Source organism: Pseudomyrmex gracilis, unplaced genomic scaffold, assembly GCF_002006095.1.
Source record: "Pseudomyrmex gracilis isolate BER0280 unplaced genomic scaffold, ASM200609v1 scaffold_4, whole genome shotgun sequence".
Taxonomy (NCBI): domain Eukaryota; kingdom Metazoa; phylum Arthropoda; class Insecta; order Hymenoptera; family Formicidae; genus Pseudomyrmex; species Pseudomyrmex gracilis.
Window position 1 is genome coordinate 938,510 of NW_018020588.1, and position 18,385 is coordinate 956,894.

Sequence of the window (18,385 nt, forward strand, 5' to 3'; positions counted from 1 at the left end):
TATATATATATATATATATATATATATATTATAATACTTCATACAACATAAGAATATTTTTTAAATATTTTTTCTAAAACTGTAGTTTTTTTCATAAACTCACAAAGAGATGAAAGATATTCATTTTTATACATCGCGCGACATATATTTTAGTTTTATCATTTAAATTAAAATCTTCTTTATTTCACAAATAGCAATTTTTTTGAACACACAGTAATTATAAATGTTTTGTTGAAAAAGAAAAAATGACGTCAGGTGACCTGATATCGGAGTCATCAGGCGCGGAAGGGTTAAGGGCCGTCTCATCATCGCGGTCGCATTGTCCAATCCGAACTTTTGTCTCACTCGCACTCTATCTTCAACCTTCTTCCCACCGAGATCACATCTCGACGAAACAATAAACGCAACGAGGTGTACTGTGATCGCAATTAAAGCAGACCGTCATTTTTCGATTGAATCGTCAGTTAAAAGCAGAACTGAACATTTGTTATCTTAAGCAGAAAACAAGTAATGAAAAAGAAATGTTCAAGAGAGAAACAGACAGATGAATAGATAGGTAGGTAGATAAATAGACAGATAGATAGAGAGTGAGAGTAAAAGAGAGAAATAGCGGAGTAATAAAATATAAATTAAAACTATCTGTCTCATTCGGTCTGCAATATTTGAAGCATTCTCTCTCTCTTTCTCTCTCTTTTTATATCATCTATAAGTTACAACTGACATGGAGAATTAAAACTCTTTCATTATTACAATAACTCTCAAAAGCAATTTATTTTCAAACAAATTAATGAGTAATTCGCTCCATATGTCACGCGACAGAGAGAAATTTAATTTACTTTAATTAAAATTGAAAATGAAGATAACGACTCTGGTTGCGAAAAGTCAACTACGATATCCCATGAGAAGAGTCAATCATGATGACATCTCTGCGGGAAGATTTTCAGCGTGGGAAAGCTTGTAGGAAGGGCAAGAAGAGACAAGAGATCGAGTAGGAGGAAGACGATCAGTTGCCAGAAGGGTAGAATGTGGGACGTCGAACTCTTCTCTCAACTGCTTACTGCCTCGCCAGTTCTTTCTCTCTTAATGCTACTATTCTCGCGTTTTTCTTCCATTCCCAGCCAAATAGATTGCCGACAGACGCGTAGGTGATCGTGGGGGTTGACGTGTCGTCGCCACCGTAGAACAATTTTATAATATACGATAATTATCAGTCATAATAATTTTACATTGTATTGATTACTTTTTTTACTCGTTCGCACACACTACGCTTTTATACAATGTACCGTCATCACTGCTCGATGTAACGAGATTACCTCAAAAGAATTAAGGAGACCGGAAACCTTTGAAGAGCGACAAATTGACATATAAGACAGTATGATAAAGTATTATAAAGAGTGTGAAATAAAAAAAAAATATAATGAAGAATAGAGAGAATAATAATTTGTCTATGCACACGTATGCACCGCACACATACTCTTACAAACATAAAACCATAAAATTTTTCGAATTTCTTAACACTAGAATAAAAACCAAACTTGTCAAAATAATGAAATAAATTTTAAATTTCTTATTTTAAGTTGTAGAAATTATTGAGGTGCTTATGTCATTTCAAATGTATGATGAGAACAAATCTGGGTCAAATCTTGGTCTTTGTAGCTGAAAGCTTTTTTGTTAATTAATTAGTTAAATATTAAAGAAATTAAAAGCAATAATGAATAAAATGTTCTAAATACCCGTCAAATCGACAGATGTGCTCAAACCAGATATACTGGTTTTAGTGTTAATAAAGATTTTCATCGATATTTCAATATCTACGAGGTAGACACATTTCCGTTTTTCATTTGATTTTTGGTATTACTAAAATATACCGTCGGGTTTTTTGCGATAGTTTGTGCAACGACGCTATCTATAGAGAATAGCTTCGTCTCAATCACGTTGCACTTTGATGGAGAAGAAAACTAAACGAGGACGCAAAGACAAAGACAGAAGCGCGAAAGAGATTTTTCTTGTTCGAGTACAAAGTGGGAGAATGCGGTTGCACGTCGCGTGGTGCAATTAAGCTGATGCACTTAATTCGCACATCAAGTGCTTCTTTTCTAAAAGAAGCACATAAAAGACAGTAATAAAAAGAGTTTAACATTCAAAAAATTTTAACGTCTGTGACAACAATAACATTTATCATTTTATATAATATTCTTTAAAAACAAAATATTTATCATTATATCTATATATATATATATATACATGTATCAAAAATATATTATTATAAATAACAATGTACCGTTATAAAATATATTATTACATAACAAACTATTATTATATAACAAACAATTATTATATACGACAAACTATTTATTATCATTTATATTCTTAAAAATGTAACCAAAATGATGAAGAAAAAATATTAAGCTAAGAATAAATAAATAATCTTGCGCACACGTTGCAGATATGTATTTAAAAAAAACCATCGTAAGTGTACTACTTGAAAAAGTAATATACAGGAAAATTTCGTTTTCTATCTACATAATTTTCTTTTTGAGTACATTCGATATTTATAAGAAAGAATGATCCAAAGAGTAACGAAAAAGTAGATCTCTCTCTCTCTCTTTGTGACTTAATATACCAGGCTTCCTCTCTTGGATGATCGCGCGCGATTGCTGTCTGAAATAGCTTTGAGCAAGGCACAGGCCGATATACACAGACGAGTATAATTAATTTAGCCAGCGGGTAACTTAATAAACGATAAGAATGTAATTCGAAATGAATAAACGATACACTTGTTAAATAATAATTGATTCCGCTTCGATTGATTCGATTCGCCGAAAGGACGCAAAAAACAATTGCGCGTAACTCTTTTTTGCTTTAACAATATGCACTGTCTCAAGCGGGGTCTTTTTCTCTCAAATAAATAACGTGTATATTTAATTGGATTTAACTTTTCTCTAAAATGATGAAAAAATGTGGAATATTGTTCGAATCATCTTTACATTGTACGAAGGATAAGAAAATTATAGTACATCACTTGTTAATAATCTCGCTTCGTGTGTTCCATCGTTTCTCGTTCGCGATATCACGTGATCATCACCGGTGCGCCTTTTCGAGCAGTAATTTTGACGATATCTTGAGAAGTGAAATAACTCCGACGTGTAACGAGTGCAACATAACATGTCCATTCTCGCTATACGAGCTCATCCAACTTCCTCGTCGAACTTACGTTAAAGGTCGAAAGTCACTACGTACGCGGGATAACATACAGGATAGATAGGTATGCCGTGTATGCGCCATATATACAGCTACTAGTTAGCTTAAATGTAACGTCATTTCGGAAGCATGCCGATGACATCAACGACGCCATCGGCATCGATGGCATTTCCGTCGCTCGCCGGTTTTCGACCATCGCAACTTGGAAATACATAAGTAAAACTCGCGAATGATCGCGTACTAACTGTCGCATTATTCAAACTTGATATTTTAAATACAAATGTGTGCGTTGAAGAACATAAAATATGTGTGAACGTATTGTTGAAAAAATTCTTTATTTGCTCGAGAAACATCTTTGTGTGTGAGAGGTAGAACACCTATTTTCAGGCCTGTTTTGACGAATTCAAACGAGAATAAAAATGAATCATGGATTTTGTTTCCGACTTGAACTTTCGCGTACTTTTTCGGCGCAGTTTTACGCTCGTCTTTTTACGCTCCTCTGGACAGTTTCGACTCGTCAAGAATCGATTTTCCCGTATATAACTTTCACGTGGCGACAATAACAGTGACGAAAACAACGTCGTTGGCCTGCGGCTTTCGTCATCCGTCGGATGGTCCGCTATAACGTCGCATTCGCGCGGTTTATGCTATACAGAAAGTAGAGAATTTTAATCGAATCACACGATCGGTCTGTCAAAGCGCGGCCCCACCGATAACGTCACGTTCGTATCGTCCAATAAAGATCGACCTAGAAACATAGCGCGCCACTGTAAGCGTTTCCATGGGGGCTCCCATGGCTAAAAACGTCGGTCGCCATGAAAGACTGCACGGGTAGATAATTCGATATCGCGGACAGATCGATTGTGTCGGGCGGCTCTCCCTTTCGAGCCCTTCGACCGCAACCACTTCTAAGTGACAGATTCATTTAGAGGCTGAAACTCCATACTCCCTGATTGCGCGTGGGAACTCCTGTAAATTTAAAATTTAAAAAATCTGGGTCATTCTCTCACATAATCTCTCGCGAAAAATTCCACAAATCATAAATTATTTAAATTAAATTTAACGTTTAACGAAAGAAAGAGTGAAAACTCATTGTTCTCGCTAAAAACGAAAATTTATTGAATAATTGCTTCGGAATGAATGCATATGTTCTTCTTTGTTGTTTATAAATAATATAAATTATCTCTCGCTAATCTCGAATCACACAATACTTGCGCAACAGTGTTTGAGAAAAACTGTTTACTATATGAGTAATTTATTTGAGAGAGATATATAACTAGTGGTGTTAGGTTAGATAGATGTTTGCTTGTATAATATATGTATGTGTACGAGATAAGTAGCGAGGAAAAGAATTACGATTAAATGAAATCTGCGAAAAGCTCCGTTACACAAAACGACACCTCAGTGAGCGGACAAAGAAGAAACTCGCTCAGTGAGAAGCGAAGCCACGTGCCTTTCCCTAAGAGACAGCAATAATTTCATTTTCTTCACAATCGCGAAGGTTCTATTATGCCACGCGCTAACAAACAGACAAACGAACGCGTTTCTCGCGATAAGATGGTATTCAACATAGAAAAGCTCTCTGAAATATCAAACCCTGTGTTTCCGGTAGATTTCTTTAAATCACAATTTTTTTTTAAGCGCTGCCACTTTTTATTCCTTTTCCAAACTTCCGGACGATATTAAAAAATTATTATTTGTTTTTTCACATTTGTTTTTAAATGTCACGTTATAATCACACTACAACCGCTTGAGCTTTTAACATGATAAACGAGAAAGAATTTAATATAATTAACCGTTCTAATATTTGTTACAACAATGTGAGAGATAATTGTTGAAGGCCAATTTTTTGGGCACGTATATAAATCCAAGAGAACGACTCCTTCGAAACCCCGATGAGACTCCCTTCCTGCGAGCGATCTCTGAGAGAAAATATACCGAGCGGAAATAAAGAATCCGGTAGCAAAGTTGGCCGCTTCCCGTGCACTAAGTTCGCGCGAGCAAGAAAGATATAAATCCTCCGCGTTACGAGAGAGAATCGGAAGGAAGTATCGTCCAAGAAATTTACGTTTGCCGGACGAAGCTCCATCGATCTGCAAAACAACCCGGGCAATGGCCCCGCGCGATTTGCTATCGTATAACGACTTCATCGGTGTTGCCCGTCGATGGGAGAGAACTGTGACGGGTAATCGTGCGCGTACGAAGGCTTCGTAAGTCAAGTTATCCGAGCCTCATTAGCTGTGTCATCTGGTGCTGGTCTTCGACACGGCAAGATCGTCAGGGCCGGCGTATTTAAAACTGCCAGCGCTTCTCCCTATCGCAGCCTTTGTCTGCTTATTATCCGATCCGCTTGTTATCGAGCCTTACTACAATCACCGTGTATACTTTCACCTAATCACCTCTCTCGTTGAATCAATAAGCCATTCGCGAAGATCGCAAGAGAGTTTTTATCTTACATTACTTTTTAATGTGATCATAATATAATATTTTTGGCTCGCTTTATATTTTTTTCTGGTGCGTATGTCGTGTACGTAATTTTTTCAAATTTTTATATTATTCATAATTTATAATACATACTATTTCACATTATAATTCTTTAATATCGACTAAAGAAAGCTAAAACTATATACAAATATAAAATATTTGGAAATAATTATTTATTATATTATGTAATAATTTTTCAGCCCGTTTTCCAACTTGGCGTTTTGATTTGTACTTTTTTGTTTTTATTTTACGTTTGATCTGAACCACAACGAGTTCCGAGAGAGTTCTCTTTAGTTTCAAGATTGTTTGTATCTTTAATTTAATTATTCTACGATTAATGTAAATTAATTATAGCTTAAATTAATTTACAGTTTATTTATTAATTTAATTCGTTTGCAATTTATATTCTTTCGATACACGTAAAACGATTTCTAAAGGTATATGACTACGTGCACGCATGTAGCATTTTCTTTTAAGAGAAAAAAGTTTTTTTTTTATGATACATATCGAATACACACGTAAATATTGTTCATTTTGTTGACTAAATCGTCTTGAGAATGAGTTCTCGCGACACGAGTCTATATTTTGTACATATAGTAGCAAAGACAAATAGATTTATGTCTCCTTGCGAGATAGAAACAATAGTGTTTTCACACATCACACGATCTCCTTTTTATTCTCGATCGAACGTCGACTCTCGAGATTTAATTTATTTTCTTTACGTGTTCACAGACGTGTAACGCAAGCGGAACACGTACAAACATTTACAATAATTTAGATATGCTGTTCACTCTAAAGTTCATTCTAATTAGAGTTTTCGGCAAGTAATGACGAGACAATTCTTTTACGTCGTCAAAGCGATTGGATTGTAAAGTTTTATTGTCGAAATGTTAATTTTATATCTTGTTTTTGAACGAGTCTTTCGTTTAGATTTATGACTTTCGGTCGAGATAAATAAGATCGTTCCAAATCTCCGGACGACATATCAAGATCCGGAAGCGTAGCGAAATAAAAGAGGGTTGCCCAGAGCAGCCGGACACACCGTTGCGCGCGCGCGCGCGCGCGTGGCGTTTTATTACGAAATATTATCCCTGAGAGAACGCGACAGATTAATGGCAGTAGTCGCCGGAGTTTACTGACCTCGCACAGACGATGACATCGTCTCTACGTTTTCATCGAGAGTAAACCGAGAGCATCTCGGGCGAGCTTGAAACTTTCACGCGCACTTTGTGAAATTTCGCTTTATCGTTCCGATACAAAACTTGTTTATGCACGCGCGCGCGAAAAGAGAATTTCAGAAGAAGTTACACTTCTGTTGTTGTCTCTTTAAAACAACACGCAGGACAAACAAAAGTGAGAAACACACGCTCAAATGTTTGAAAAAAAAATATTAATAATTTAATTATATTATACATTGTTTTTTTAATTTAATAGAACGCAAAAAAGCTATAGAGACGCTATTTTTCTTAAAAACAAACAAAGTCAACACTCAAATAATATAAAAAAATAGCGCGACGTTTTGTCCCGCGTACGTTATTTTTAAAACAACTTGTATAATATAATAAAATATTTTTATTTCATTATCCTTATATTAACAAGATGCCAAACAGAGAGAAAATATAAAAACAATACATATTAAACTAGACTTTGTATTAAAAATACATATCGATACATTGAAGATGCCGAGGGGTTCGCTTCAACTATGCGTGCGTGCGAAGGAAAAATAAAAGGTTCGCCGGTTAATGGCAAACTAATTTTCGTAAATATCAGGGAAATGTCAGAACCCTGACGCGTGGGTTGTGCTGATAGTTACTGCTCTGCTAATTTAATCGTGCCGCAGGGATAATTTCTAAATATTTCACAAGCGTTTTTCCTTGCAAGTTTACTTTTTTATCTATTAATGTTCGCGAGTTTCTCAAAATCAAATTGCATGTGAACAAAAAAGTTCTTATATGTTCTTCATAATCTTTTTTTAATCATAATTTGTTCTACGGCAATAATGATAGTTTTAAAAGCGGCGGGAAGTTAAGAAAGTTTAAAAGTCGAATAAGAGAAAAGTGAATTTTTTAGTTTTTGAATAACGACCTCAACTGTTGGGATCAGAAAAGTTAGCGGCAAAAGTTTAACGATTGTTTAGAATTTTTTTTCCCCCTGTGAAATCTATTCGCGTTGATTTGCCTCGTGTGTAAAAGTTTTTCTAAGCGTTTTCGATTATTGAGGAAAACAAGAACCGTACAATACATATATTTAACAGCTGTTTCTCGACGCGTGCGCGAGCGTTACATATTAATATGAGCGTTTTATATTAATGCGAACGCGTAAACAACAGGTGTCACATGTAGTTTATCTCCGATGTACCGTCGCATAATCATCAAATCCTTTAACATTATTAAACCAACCATGATCAACTTATCTTATTGATTGAAAAAGAAATATGTATAGCCATGTTACTCGATGCACTTTCTAATAACCCTAAATGTCAGCTTTTTCTAATTAAAATAAAAATTTATTGATTTTTAAAAATGCAAGAAACTAACGTCTTCGGCGTCATCGACAACGTGATAGATTAATTAAATTAAATTGTGCAAAAACATTCAAGTGATTTTAAAGTGTTTATAAAGCAGTAACAGCTCGCAAAACACTTGAATATTATGTTTCTTGTGTGCCAAAACCTAGATCATAAAGATTTTGCGATATTACATGAAAAGTTTTCCATTAAAAGTTTCTCGAAACTTTTTTAATTTACGTAAAATTACATATTTACTTTTAAAACTAAAAACACAAGTATTCAAGGCACACGCTCTTAATTCTTAATTCTCCGATTTTAATCACCGCTTTAACTCTCTGTTTCAAAAAACGTTTTCAGACTTCACTATGTATAAGTAATAAATTACAACACATTTTTTTTTTCCGTATATGCGCCGGCTTTGCCCCGCGCTGAGAATAACTCAAAACCGAGTGACGTCAAGTGATAAAACGGAACTGCGTGGGTTGATTTCCATGTACATGGTTTTCCCGCAAGTCTGCCTCTGTTCTCTGTAAGTTTAGCATCTCTCGGGGTAGAAAGCCAATGTCTCCTCGACGTCGGCGACGACAACGTTGACTTTGATAGTGGCAAACACCCTATACTATTTGTTCCCTCTATTTGACAATTTTATCTGCACCGTAAAACGAGAGGAGAATTATCGTCCGTCTAAAGTTAGAAAAAGCGATATCTCTGAAACGTCGCGTCAATATTAATCGCTGGACTAAAATTCTTTTAAAATCGTCGCAACACCGCTGCAAATTTTCGATGGCTTAAAAATTCGAAGCAAACACTTCTTAAACAAACAGAAGAATAAATACAAACAGCAAATAAGAAAACAATTTTACGTCAAATGTTTGCGAATGTAACAAACATACATGATCAAAATTTTCAGTAGTAAAAACACACAACAGTCAGACAATGTTGTCGAAGTCGTTAAGAAGTTTTATTATTGCCAAACTCTGCTCAGTTTTGCAAATGAATGTATTTTTCGCGCAAAAATACATTCATTTGCAAAACTGTGAGGAAGAAACGTTAAGAGCATTGACCGGGTTATCCTGAGAATCGCAGCTGACGGTCTCACGCTGCGAATCGGTGAGTCCGCATAAACGACTCGGCGGAAGGCACTTCCGCACTTCCGCATTCCCGAAGAAAAAGCGTGCCTAGCAAAGACGTCAGGTCGGCGTGGGCGGGTGAGTGGGTGGGTTTCCGAATGTTTTTTCCGCAAGACACGCCGTTCTCTCACGCAGGGGTTGTCCAACCCTTAAAAACGGAAGTTCTCCATTTGTCTCACGTGTTCGTCACTTTCCCTGCTCGGCTGTCATTAATTCGCGTCTCTCTGATCTTTAGTTTGCTTGCTTTAGGACGCAAAAAAGAACACGATATGTAAGGAATAACAATATAAAGAAATAGAAAAGATACAGACTGTGTAGTGTGATACTGGCTGCAGTGTATCATGACAAGGAAAGAGAAAGAGAGAAAAATTGTAGGAGGATAAGATAGGGCAAAATTGTGGAAGAAACAGAAGCTAGAAGAACGAGAGAGAAAATAAGAGTGCGCGCATGAAGAATAAGGGAGGGAGAGAGAGAGAGAGAGAAAGAGAGAGAGAGAGAGAGACAGAAGATATGAGCAAAAGAGAAAGAACGCGCGTTGACGAAGAGCAACTGAGAAGTGTTCACGGAGAGCGAGCAAGAAGCAGAGAGAGAAGTAGAGGGTAGTACAGGCCAGACGAGGGAGAGAGAAAGAGAGGTGGCACGCGCAATGCGGGTATTGATTCACGGTGGTGGTGGCGGCGGCGGCGGCGGCGGCGGCGGTGGCGGCAGCGGCAGCCAGCCAGCCTGAAACACACGACCGCGCCGAGGTGACTCGACTCTGCGACTCGATTCATCGTTTCGATTCGAGACAAGGAAAGATCGAGTCAGTAACGAAACCGAAAAAAAAAGAAAAGAAGACAGAAGGAAACGGACGAAGACCGTTGTCGTGTCGATCGGATGTCACGAATTTTGTTCATCGTTCTGAAACTGTTTCGAATATCCTCCAAAAATGGTATATCCAGTACCGATTCGACAACGCGACGAAAATCGATATTGAAAACTCACACCGACTCTCGACGCAGGTTCCACAAAAAAATATCTTTATTCTAATTCGATACTTTTTTCACGACACGCTGTATGCAAGTCGAGTTTGTCATGCAAAAAAAAAAATAAAAAATCATCTTTGAAGCATCTTTCTTTAAATTGAAGATTGTTCGTTACACAGTCACTTTGTACAGCGTTGCAAGGCGCATAATTAGACAAACTGTAGCAATGTAAAAATCGTGAAAAGAGTGGCGTGTGTCTGAAAGCGCACGGGAGTGGGTCCGGTTTCAGGGTTAGTACCGATCAGGGTTAGATGGTATCGTTCGGGGGCTTTTGCATGCGCCTAACATGGCCGGGGATGCTCTAGCAATGCATGGGATTTGGGACCGCCATGTGCGACTCTTGCTAGAAGTTGGTTTTCCTCGGTGTGATGTGCGCTTGATGCGACAGTACGGAATATCTACGTAATAACAATAAAATAGAAACAAAAACATATCTCACTGAAGGTTTTCATTTACAGAAAAAAATTGTTTTGAACGTAAAACAAAATTGACGAGATACTTTTCCGCAATACGATAAAAATAAATGTCATTATTTAAATAATAATACAAGATAAAAGTTAAATATGAATTATATGTGTGCTATATGTTCTAAAAATATAATTATATATTCTAAAAATACACCGTTCAAAATAATCCCAAGACAGAGTAAATGTGATAAAATGTACGCAATATTAAACATATTCGCAGTACACAGTTGTGTGTGTATATGTGCATGCGATCTAATACGATATTCTGATTTAGCCCAGATTTGGCGAATTTCACACTATGTCGCGAGCACTCGAGGCGGCATCGATTGACGCTCGTTAATAAAATCTGTCAGTCAGGGGGGGAAGGGGATAAGAGAGGGAACATCGATCCACCAGCGACAGAGAAGACAACGCGGAATCGAGCGTGATAAATAAAGGAAGGTGTTCTCAGATCGGCGCGGCGCGGCGCGGCGCTCGAATAGGTACGTCCCTTAATAGCAAAGGTCGAGAACCTTGTCGAGTTGACTCGCGGGATAGCGCGCAGACCTACTTCCACGTAACGTCGATTCCTTTTATTGATTCTATTTTTGCGAGAAACCGAGAGAGACAGAAAGATTTAGAGAGCGAGAGAAGGTGAGCTTCGAGAACGCTCATCCGATTGCCAATCGTGTCACGATTAGAATCATCGATATGAGACCCTTTATCGAAAAATGATTGTACATAGAAATATACAAATAAAAACGAACTCGAAATATAACAAGCATCGAGAGTATCTAGACTGTCCGGATTTGTTGCACAATATTGTTGAATGTGAAATACTCCATTATAGAGAAAAAATAGGACAGTTATTTTTACATAATATTGCCGATTACTCGAATCGTAATCGTACGAGTACATAAAAAAAATAAAAAATAAAAAAAATAAACATCGAAGAGAGATGGCAAAAGAGAGAAATAGATATTAATTTATCCGGTATCGCGAGTGGGGGGATATAGACAAGTATAGTTAACGCGATGATACCGCGGACGAATTACACGATCATGTAAATAATATTTTTTTCTCTAATAGAATAATGTCAGCGCAGATAATAAGAATCATGAGATACTTGCGGAGCGTATAACGTAACAAGAGAGCGTAACAAGCAAGAATGTCAGAAAAAGGTTACGGACGTTCGCACAAGACGCGAGAGACTGTGATAAAAAAAAAAAAAAAAAAGTAATTATTCGAATAAAAGAGTATCTCGTGCGCGTCGCGCGCAAGGATGAATCGTAAATCTTATCGCCCGAGGTAAAAAGTGCATATTGGCAGTTTGCCGATTTGATATTCATGAGATAGGGTAAGATGACCGACGTGCTCATTTCGAAAATAGAAAGCGCTCCTCAAATCTACGTTTTTGAAGAGATATAAGAAATACGACGAAAATATAGGAAGGAACGTTGCGAAAACGATGGCCGACGAAGAGAGAGAGAGAGAGATCGTAATTAGATTCGCTGGTGAACGGCCGGCGACAGCCCCGCGTTGCTGGAAATAGAAAGTAACGGCCAAACAATCGAAGAGTAATCGATAGCGTGTAAAGCCGAACGGAACGAGCGGACGGCCGCGAGGGGAGTACAGACACCTCGCTACATTAGACTTTAATTCGGCCGCAGTAGTGCATGACCTGATATGGCCAGACGCAGCTTTCATCTGGCACCATCTTTTGACGTGACCGAAGGCTCGGTTTATCATTGGCGGATACATTCACGAGATCAATTCGCAAAATTATAAAGAAACAAAACGACACAATAATTATTGTTGAATGTTACATAACTTTTATTTTGTTATATAAATATATATATTATATATTGTGCATTACTAAGTTAAATATTTTACATAATTATATTGTTTTCTTATATTTCTATTATTGTTTTGTTATTTTGATTGTTTATAGATAAGGAAAAAATTATTTAACGAATTGTACGTCTTTCTACAAAGATAATGTTAATGTAAGTGTTTTAAAAATCAAAAGATACACTAAAAGACTTCGATTCTCGCAAGAAATTATAAATTTTTTATTCAGCTGCTCTTTATTATGGTGTATCGATACTGATTCGACGGGTGATATATAGTTATCAAATATATACGGATGTTCTATCAGGGTTATCTATCAGGGTAGCTTGGAATTACGAGCCCTCTTACCGACGCTTGCTTGAGGGTGAAAATACGGGGATGAAAAATATTACCGACAACTGTCACTGATCGAAACCTTCTGCAGCGAATCCTGCTTTATCACGGTACAACATGTACCGTTTGATACCCCTTATCAATGTTATCCATAACTGTGCTGTACCGACATCGAGTCGGTACAGCGATAAAAGGGGTTGAAACGATGTCGGTAACACAGATTGCGCTGATATCGCGAACTACCCTTTTAGTTGTGACACCGTTTTAAATGTTTTCATAAAATTATAAATATTTGTCGCTAAAAGAGATTAAATAAAAGTGACAATATTAAAACTCACATAATATCGCCAAGCTTGAGTCGTGTCTGTATGAGGGCACAACTCTTGTGATCGCTGGTGGTGACGGCCCTCCTTCTTCTGGCGGCATACTTGGGCACCGGTTCTTGCGTCGTCTCGCCGTCGATCGCATTTCCCCCGCCGGATGTGGTCGCGCCATAACCAGAAAGACCCACTCGCATAAGCGGAATGCTGCCACGTCGACGTGTAGACACGTGTCGACCACCCACACCACCCAGCATCCTGAAAAACACAAAAATCGATTCTATATGAATAAAAACGTTGAATACATCAATGTATAATTACATTTAAAAAAAATAAATAAAAAATGAAAAACTAAAACCGAATACATATCTCAGCGCGTATAAATTACATTTAAAAAAATTACATAAAACCAGAATCGATGTAACGTGACATGTTACGTTACACACGTCGCGCACATCTTGACATAAACAATAAACTAAAAATCAAAAAATTAAATAATTAACATGCCGAATGTTAATTATTTAAATGTTTTTTTTATGTTGATTATTTTAAGTCCGAGGATGTTCTTTATATTTCAAATTCAAAATCTCCGACCGCATCAAAAAAAAAAAAAATGCACATGATGAACGTAATGAAGCATCGTAGAAATCCAGCTGAATGTTCTTTCGTTAATTAGGTTACGTTGACTGGCCTAATCTCGGCGCATCAGTGACGGCCGGCAGTCACGCGATCGAGCACTCGTGCTCGTCTATTCTGACTCGCGCACGAGCCATTAATAGTCCTTTTTTTTCTTTCTCTTAATGCCTGTTAGCAATGCCTGTCTGATTCTTATCGAGGATTGATAAGAAAATGTCGGTTATGTGTCTCACGTAAAGAAGAAAAAAAGGTGTCGTAATAATTGTCGATAACGCGATTTATCCTACGTAATAACAGAAAGTCTTTAATGCCATTTACGTGACGAACACACACCTTTATACAAGAACAACGTTAAAGATAAGACGGCAGATACATGCGCATGAAATATTCTATTAATTACTCGGCGCGCCGTATATTGGATCCTTCTTGATCCCTTTCGTGGCTTTTCAAACGTCACGAGCGCGACTCACTTTTTTCATTCGTGCTTCCCTTCATTTCCTGAAAGCGTCCGTCGCGGGGTTGGAACGACAGAAAATAAAGCTCCACCGCTATCTAGATACTGCGAAATCCGATTAATCATCATTCAAATGCGACGTTCCGCTATGAGTTTATTGCCCTCGGACGAAGGAGACCGGAAACGCGTCAAGTTTGCGAATCCACAATATGAATAGAACATGTGTACAAAAGAAGTCATTAAAGTATGATTTTGAGAGAGAGAGAGAGAGAGAGAGAGAGAGAGGAAGAAAAAGTGAGAAAAAGAAACGTAAGTTTCTACGGCAATTAAAATCTTTATATGACAGTCTGCAATCATGGGGGTAATAAAAATTCCGCAAAAGAGGAAAACCTGTTTTCTCTTCTGAGTAATATTTTAACATAATGGTTTTTCGCGTGAAAAGAGAAAACATGAGCGCATTATAATCGAGCTTCATAAAACTTCGGCGTAAATAACACGCCTGCTGAATTTTCAGTTGACATCGATTCGATAACTCTTTTAAAGTGCGATGAAAAATTGAACGATGTGACAATAAATAATAGATTGTATTCAAACTTGTGAAAAATAACAGAGCCATGCGAAATTGTTTTACGCGTATCTGTTGATACGCCGTCACGTCATTTTTCTTAAAGTGAAAACAACGATTGATAAACTCAATTTTTAAACGATGTAAATGCGCGGCTAATGACGATGTGCATGCGCGTGCGTTGTAAATATTCCGAGGCAATGTGCTTTCGAACACAAATATAGAGATTATCCACGATTCCGTCGTTGTTTCCTACTCGATATCAAATTCGGGACTGCATTGCGAGTTTTGTTAGGAGTTTCGTCAAGTTTCGCGCCAAACGCATTACACTAAGCCGCACAGAGCTGTACAGAGATCAGTGTGCATTAAATAAATACTCTCTTCGAATGGAGGATATATATATATATATATATACATATATATTGGTTATATATAGATTATATATTTGCTGCATGTTGCGCGCTCCCTAAACTGCAACGTAGCTCAAAGCGCTTGAGGTTCAAACTGGAAAATTTCGCGTAACTTGAAAACGTTATTCGCCAAACGAGATAGATATATTGAATTTAGGAGATACTATCTATCTCAACGCATCGAAATAAAATCACAGTAAAATTCGAACCCAACGAAAGGTAAAATTCCAATGCTGTATGTTTGACTTTTAAATTTAAGATAAAATCTGAAAAAAATAAAATTTGACAAGAATTTTCAGTGCGGAGATACAAACTACAAATTTTTTTACAATATTCTGGAAAAGATGTAGAGTCTAAAAATTTCGAGTTTAAACATCTAACTTCACAAATACATTTCATATTTTATAACGGATTTGTTACATTCTATGACAAATAAATGTATTTTTGTGAAATGATCGGAATGTAATATTCCATCGTCGTCGATTTCTCGCGAATTGAATCGTGACGGATATTCACCGGCGCGCGCGCGCGCGTGTTAACACGTCAATTCGTGCGCGATTATTTGCGCGAACGAATTATTGCCCCCGGTCTGTCTTTGTATCGAATGAACAAAACAGAATTACAGTCCGGTACTGACTGCACAATCGACAGATATGCTCGCGTTTATAGCGCAACACATCGCGGGGACGCGAGGTTTCACGCGAGCGAATATCACCGATTGCGATATCGTTCGTTCATATTTTCCAAATCCCGAGATGATCAATTTATAAATTTTTTTTTTTATTTCTAGAAAATCGCGGCAGTCCATCGAGCCTCATTTCACAACGTGTATCGTTCCGTCAAACCGCGATCATTTGTTACATCAATTATTCTCGGAAAACGAAGCAACAGTGTGCGCAGTAAAAATCGATATAAAACACCTGAACGAATGTACTGTCACCTCATATATAATATAATTACGCATTGAAAACAACGTAAACAACAATAATACAAACATTTCAATAACATACAATCTACGTGCGTGTACATTGCAATATTAAAACTAATCTACTGTGTATAGATATATCTATATATACAATTACAAAGCGATAATATATATTTTCCATACAGTTTTCTGGGATATTATGATTACATATTTGTTCTATCTGTTTGCAATAATAAGATAAAGTTATCAATAATACGAGACTTTTTTTTACAAAAAAAAATGATATTAAATGTGGAAATAATTATTAACATTTTTATGATCAAATTATTATCAATTATACGTATAGTATCAAACATGAATATTACACTGAAAAAACAGTTTTGTTCAGATAACCAAAATTTGGTAAATCAAATCAAATCAAACACGTTTGGGAAACACTTTATTTGGTTGACCAAATTTTCGTTATCTCAACAAAATTGTTTTTTTTTTTTCAGTGTAAACATATAATTTGTTTACATATCAACACGCGTTTCTTTTCTATCCCCGATTTCACGAGGATTTTTTAAGTTAACGAGACGTCGAATGCAAAATGTGACGTGCCTACGCTCTGCACACAAGCAAATAAAAAATATATAATTCGGTGAAAGCATAGTTCTCACCGAGGCTTTTCGCGCCGCGTCACTGGCCGAAATTTTAGGGTAGCACAACCTGTTGCTAGGCACCCCGCTGCGCTCTTATCCCACCCTCGCTGTGTGTTACCCGGCAACCTCCGCATTACTCCCTCTGTCTCTCTCTTTCTCTCACTATCTTTCTTCCATTCTAACATTTTCATCCACCTGTTTTCGCTCTAGCCCTTTGACCTTCCATCGAGTTTCTCTGCTATTCGTCTCTCCTTTTGCACGTATATTACACACAGAACGAATACGCGCTGTAGAATCTTCCACCCTCGACTCTTACATAAACCCCTCCGTCCACACAAAGCTCTCTTTATTCCGTCTATTGTCTTCCTCAATTGTTTGCTTCTTTGTGTGTATCCACTTCTCCCTTTCTTCGCAAATATTCATCTGAGCGATCTCTCGTTTTGCCTTGATCGTTAATGCCGTGCAATTACATCTAGCTCTGTCATTCTTCGAGGCGGTTCCTGTTCGTTTCAAAATTGCCGGAATAACAAGATTTTCTACCTTTATGCTCGCACAAAGTCTCTTTTATTCTGTATCTTGTGCGCACAAGAAAACTCCGTCGTACTGGTGGTGTGTAAATATTATATATAACATTAAATAATATATATTATACATATAATCTATTATATATTTATAATATTATACTTTATATTATATATTATATGTATTATATACATACTACCGTAAGGTCACTGACCCCGGTCGCGCGACCTTGAGAGGGTTCACTGACCGCGGTCGCGCGATCTTGGGAGGGGGTCACTGAACTCAGTCGCGCGATCTTGGCGGGGTCACTGGCCTCGGTCGCGCGACCTTGGGAGAGGAAATCACTGACTTTGGTTACGTGATTACGATATATATGTGTGTGTGTGTGTGTGTGTGTGTGTGTTATATAGATATAGAATATTATATGTAATATATATAATACTTCGTAGTTTGTTATACTTCATCTTATATCGTTTTCTCTCTCTTTCTCTGCACATTTGTGGTTTATACATGATGCGAGAATAATAATATCCACGTTTAAACGGAGAACATTCAAACATTTGCAATCGTGTCTGAACATTTTTCGTTCTGGCAATTCCGTTTTTACTCTGTACACAGCGCCACGACGACACAGAAAATCTAATAAAGAACCAGAAGGATCGGCTGACTTCCTGTAAAATTAGTTTCACTCCGAGACCACCCCTCGTGTCGAGAAACGAGAAAAAAGAGAGAAGGGTGAAACGACGCTGGGTGGGAAGATTCGTTCGTGGGAGTGTCGTGTACGAGGAATGAGAAGGAAAGGCAAATTTATAAGATCACCGTTAAAACGAGAAATTTCGGCCGCGTCTAATTTTTTGTAGAAAGCGTTAAGTGCGCGAGGAACGTTTTAAATGCGATAAAAGTTTGATCACTTTTAACGAAACCTTGTAAATT

The 18,385-nt window shown here is 37.3% G+C and overlaps 1 protein-coding gene across 18 annotated transcripts in view; it reads right to left on the bottom strand.

The window, feature by feature from the left end:
* Positions 1 to 18,385, bottom strand: part of LOC109856977 (voltage-dependent calcium channel type A subunit alpha-1) — a 138,643-nt gene that overhangs the window by 82,080 nt on the left and 38,178 nt on the right. For all 18 annotated transcript variants that reach the window (XM_020432829.1, XM_020432804.1, XM_020432849.1 and 15 more), the window contains exon 2: positions 13,318 to 13,557. In XM_020432829.1, the coding sequence (XP_020288418.1) occupies positions 13,318 to 13,556 (239 nt within the window). In that variant the 5' untranslated portion in view covers position 13,557. The remainder of the gene's footprint in view (positions 1 to 13,317; positions 13,558 to 18,385) is intronic.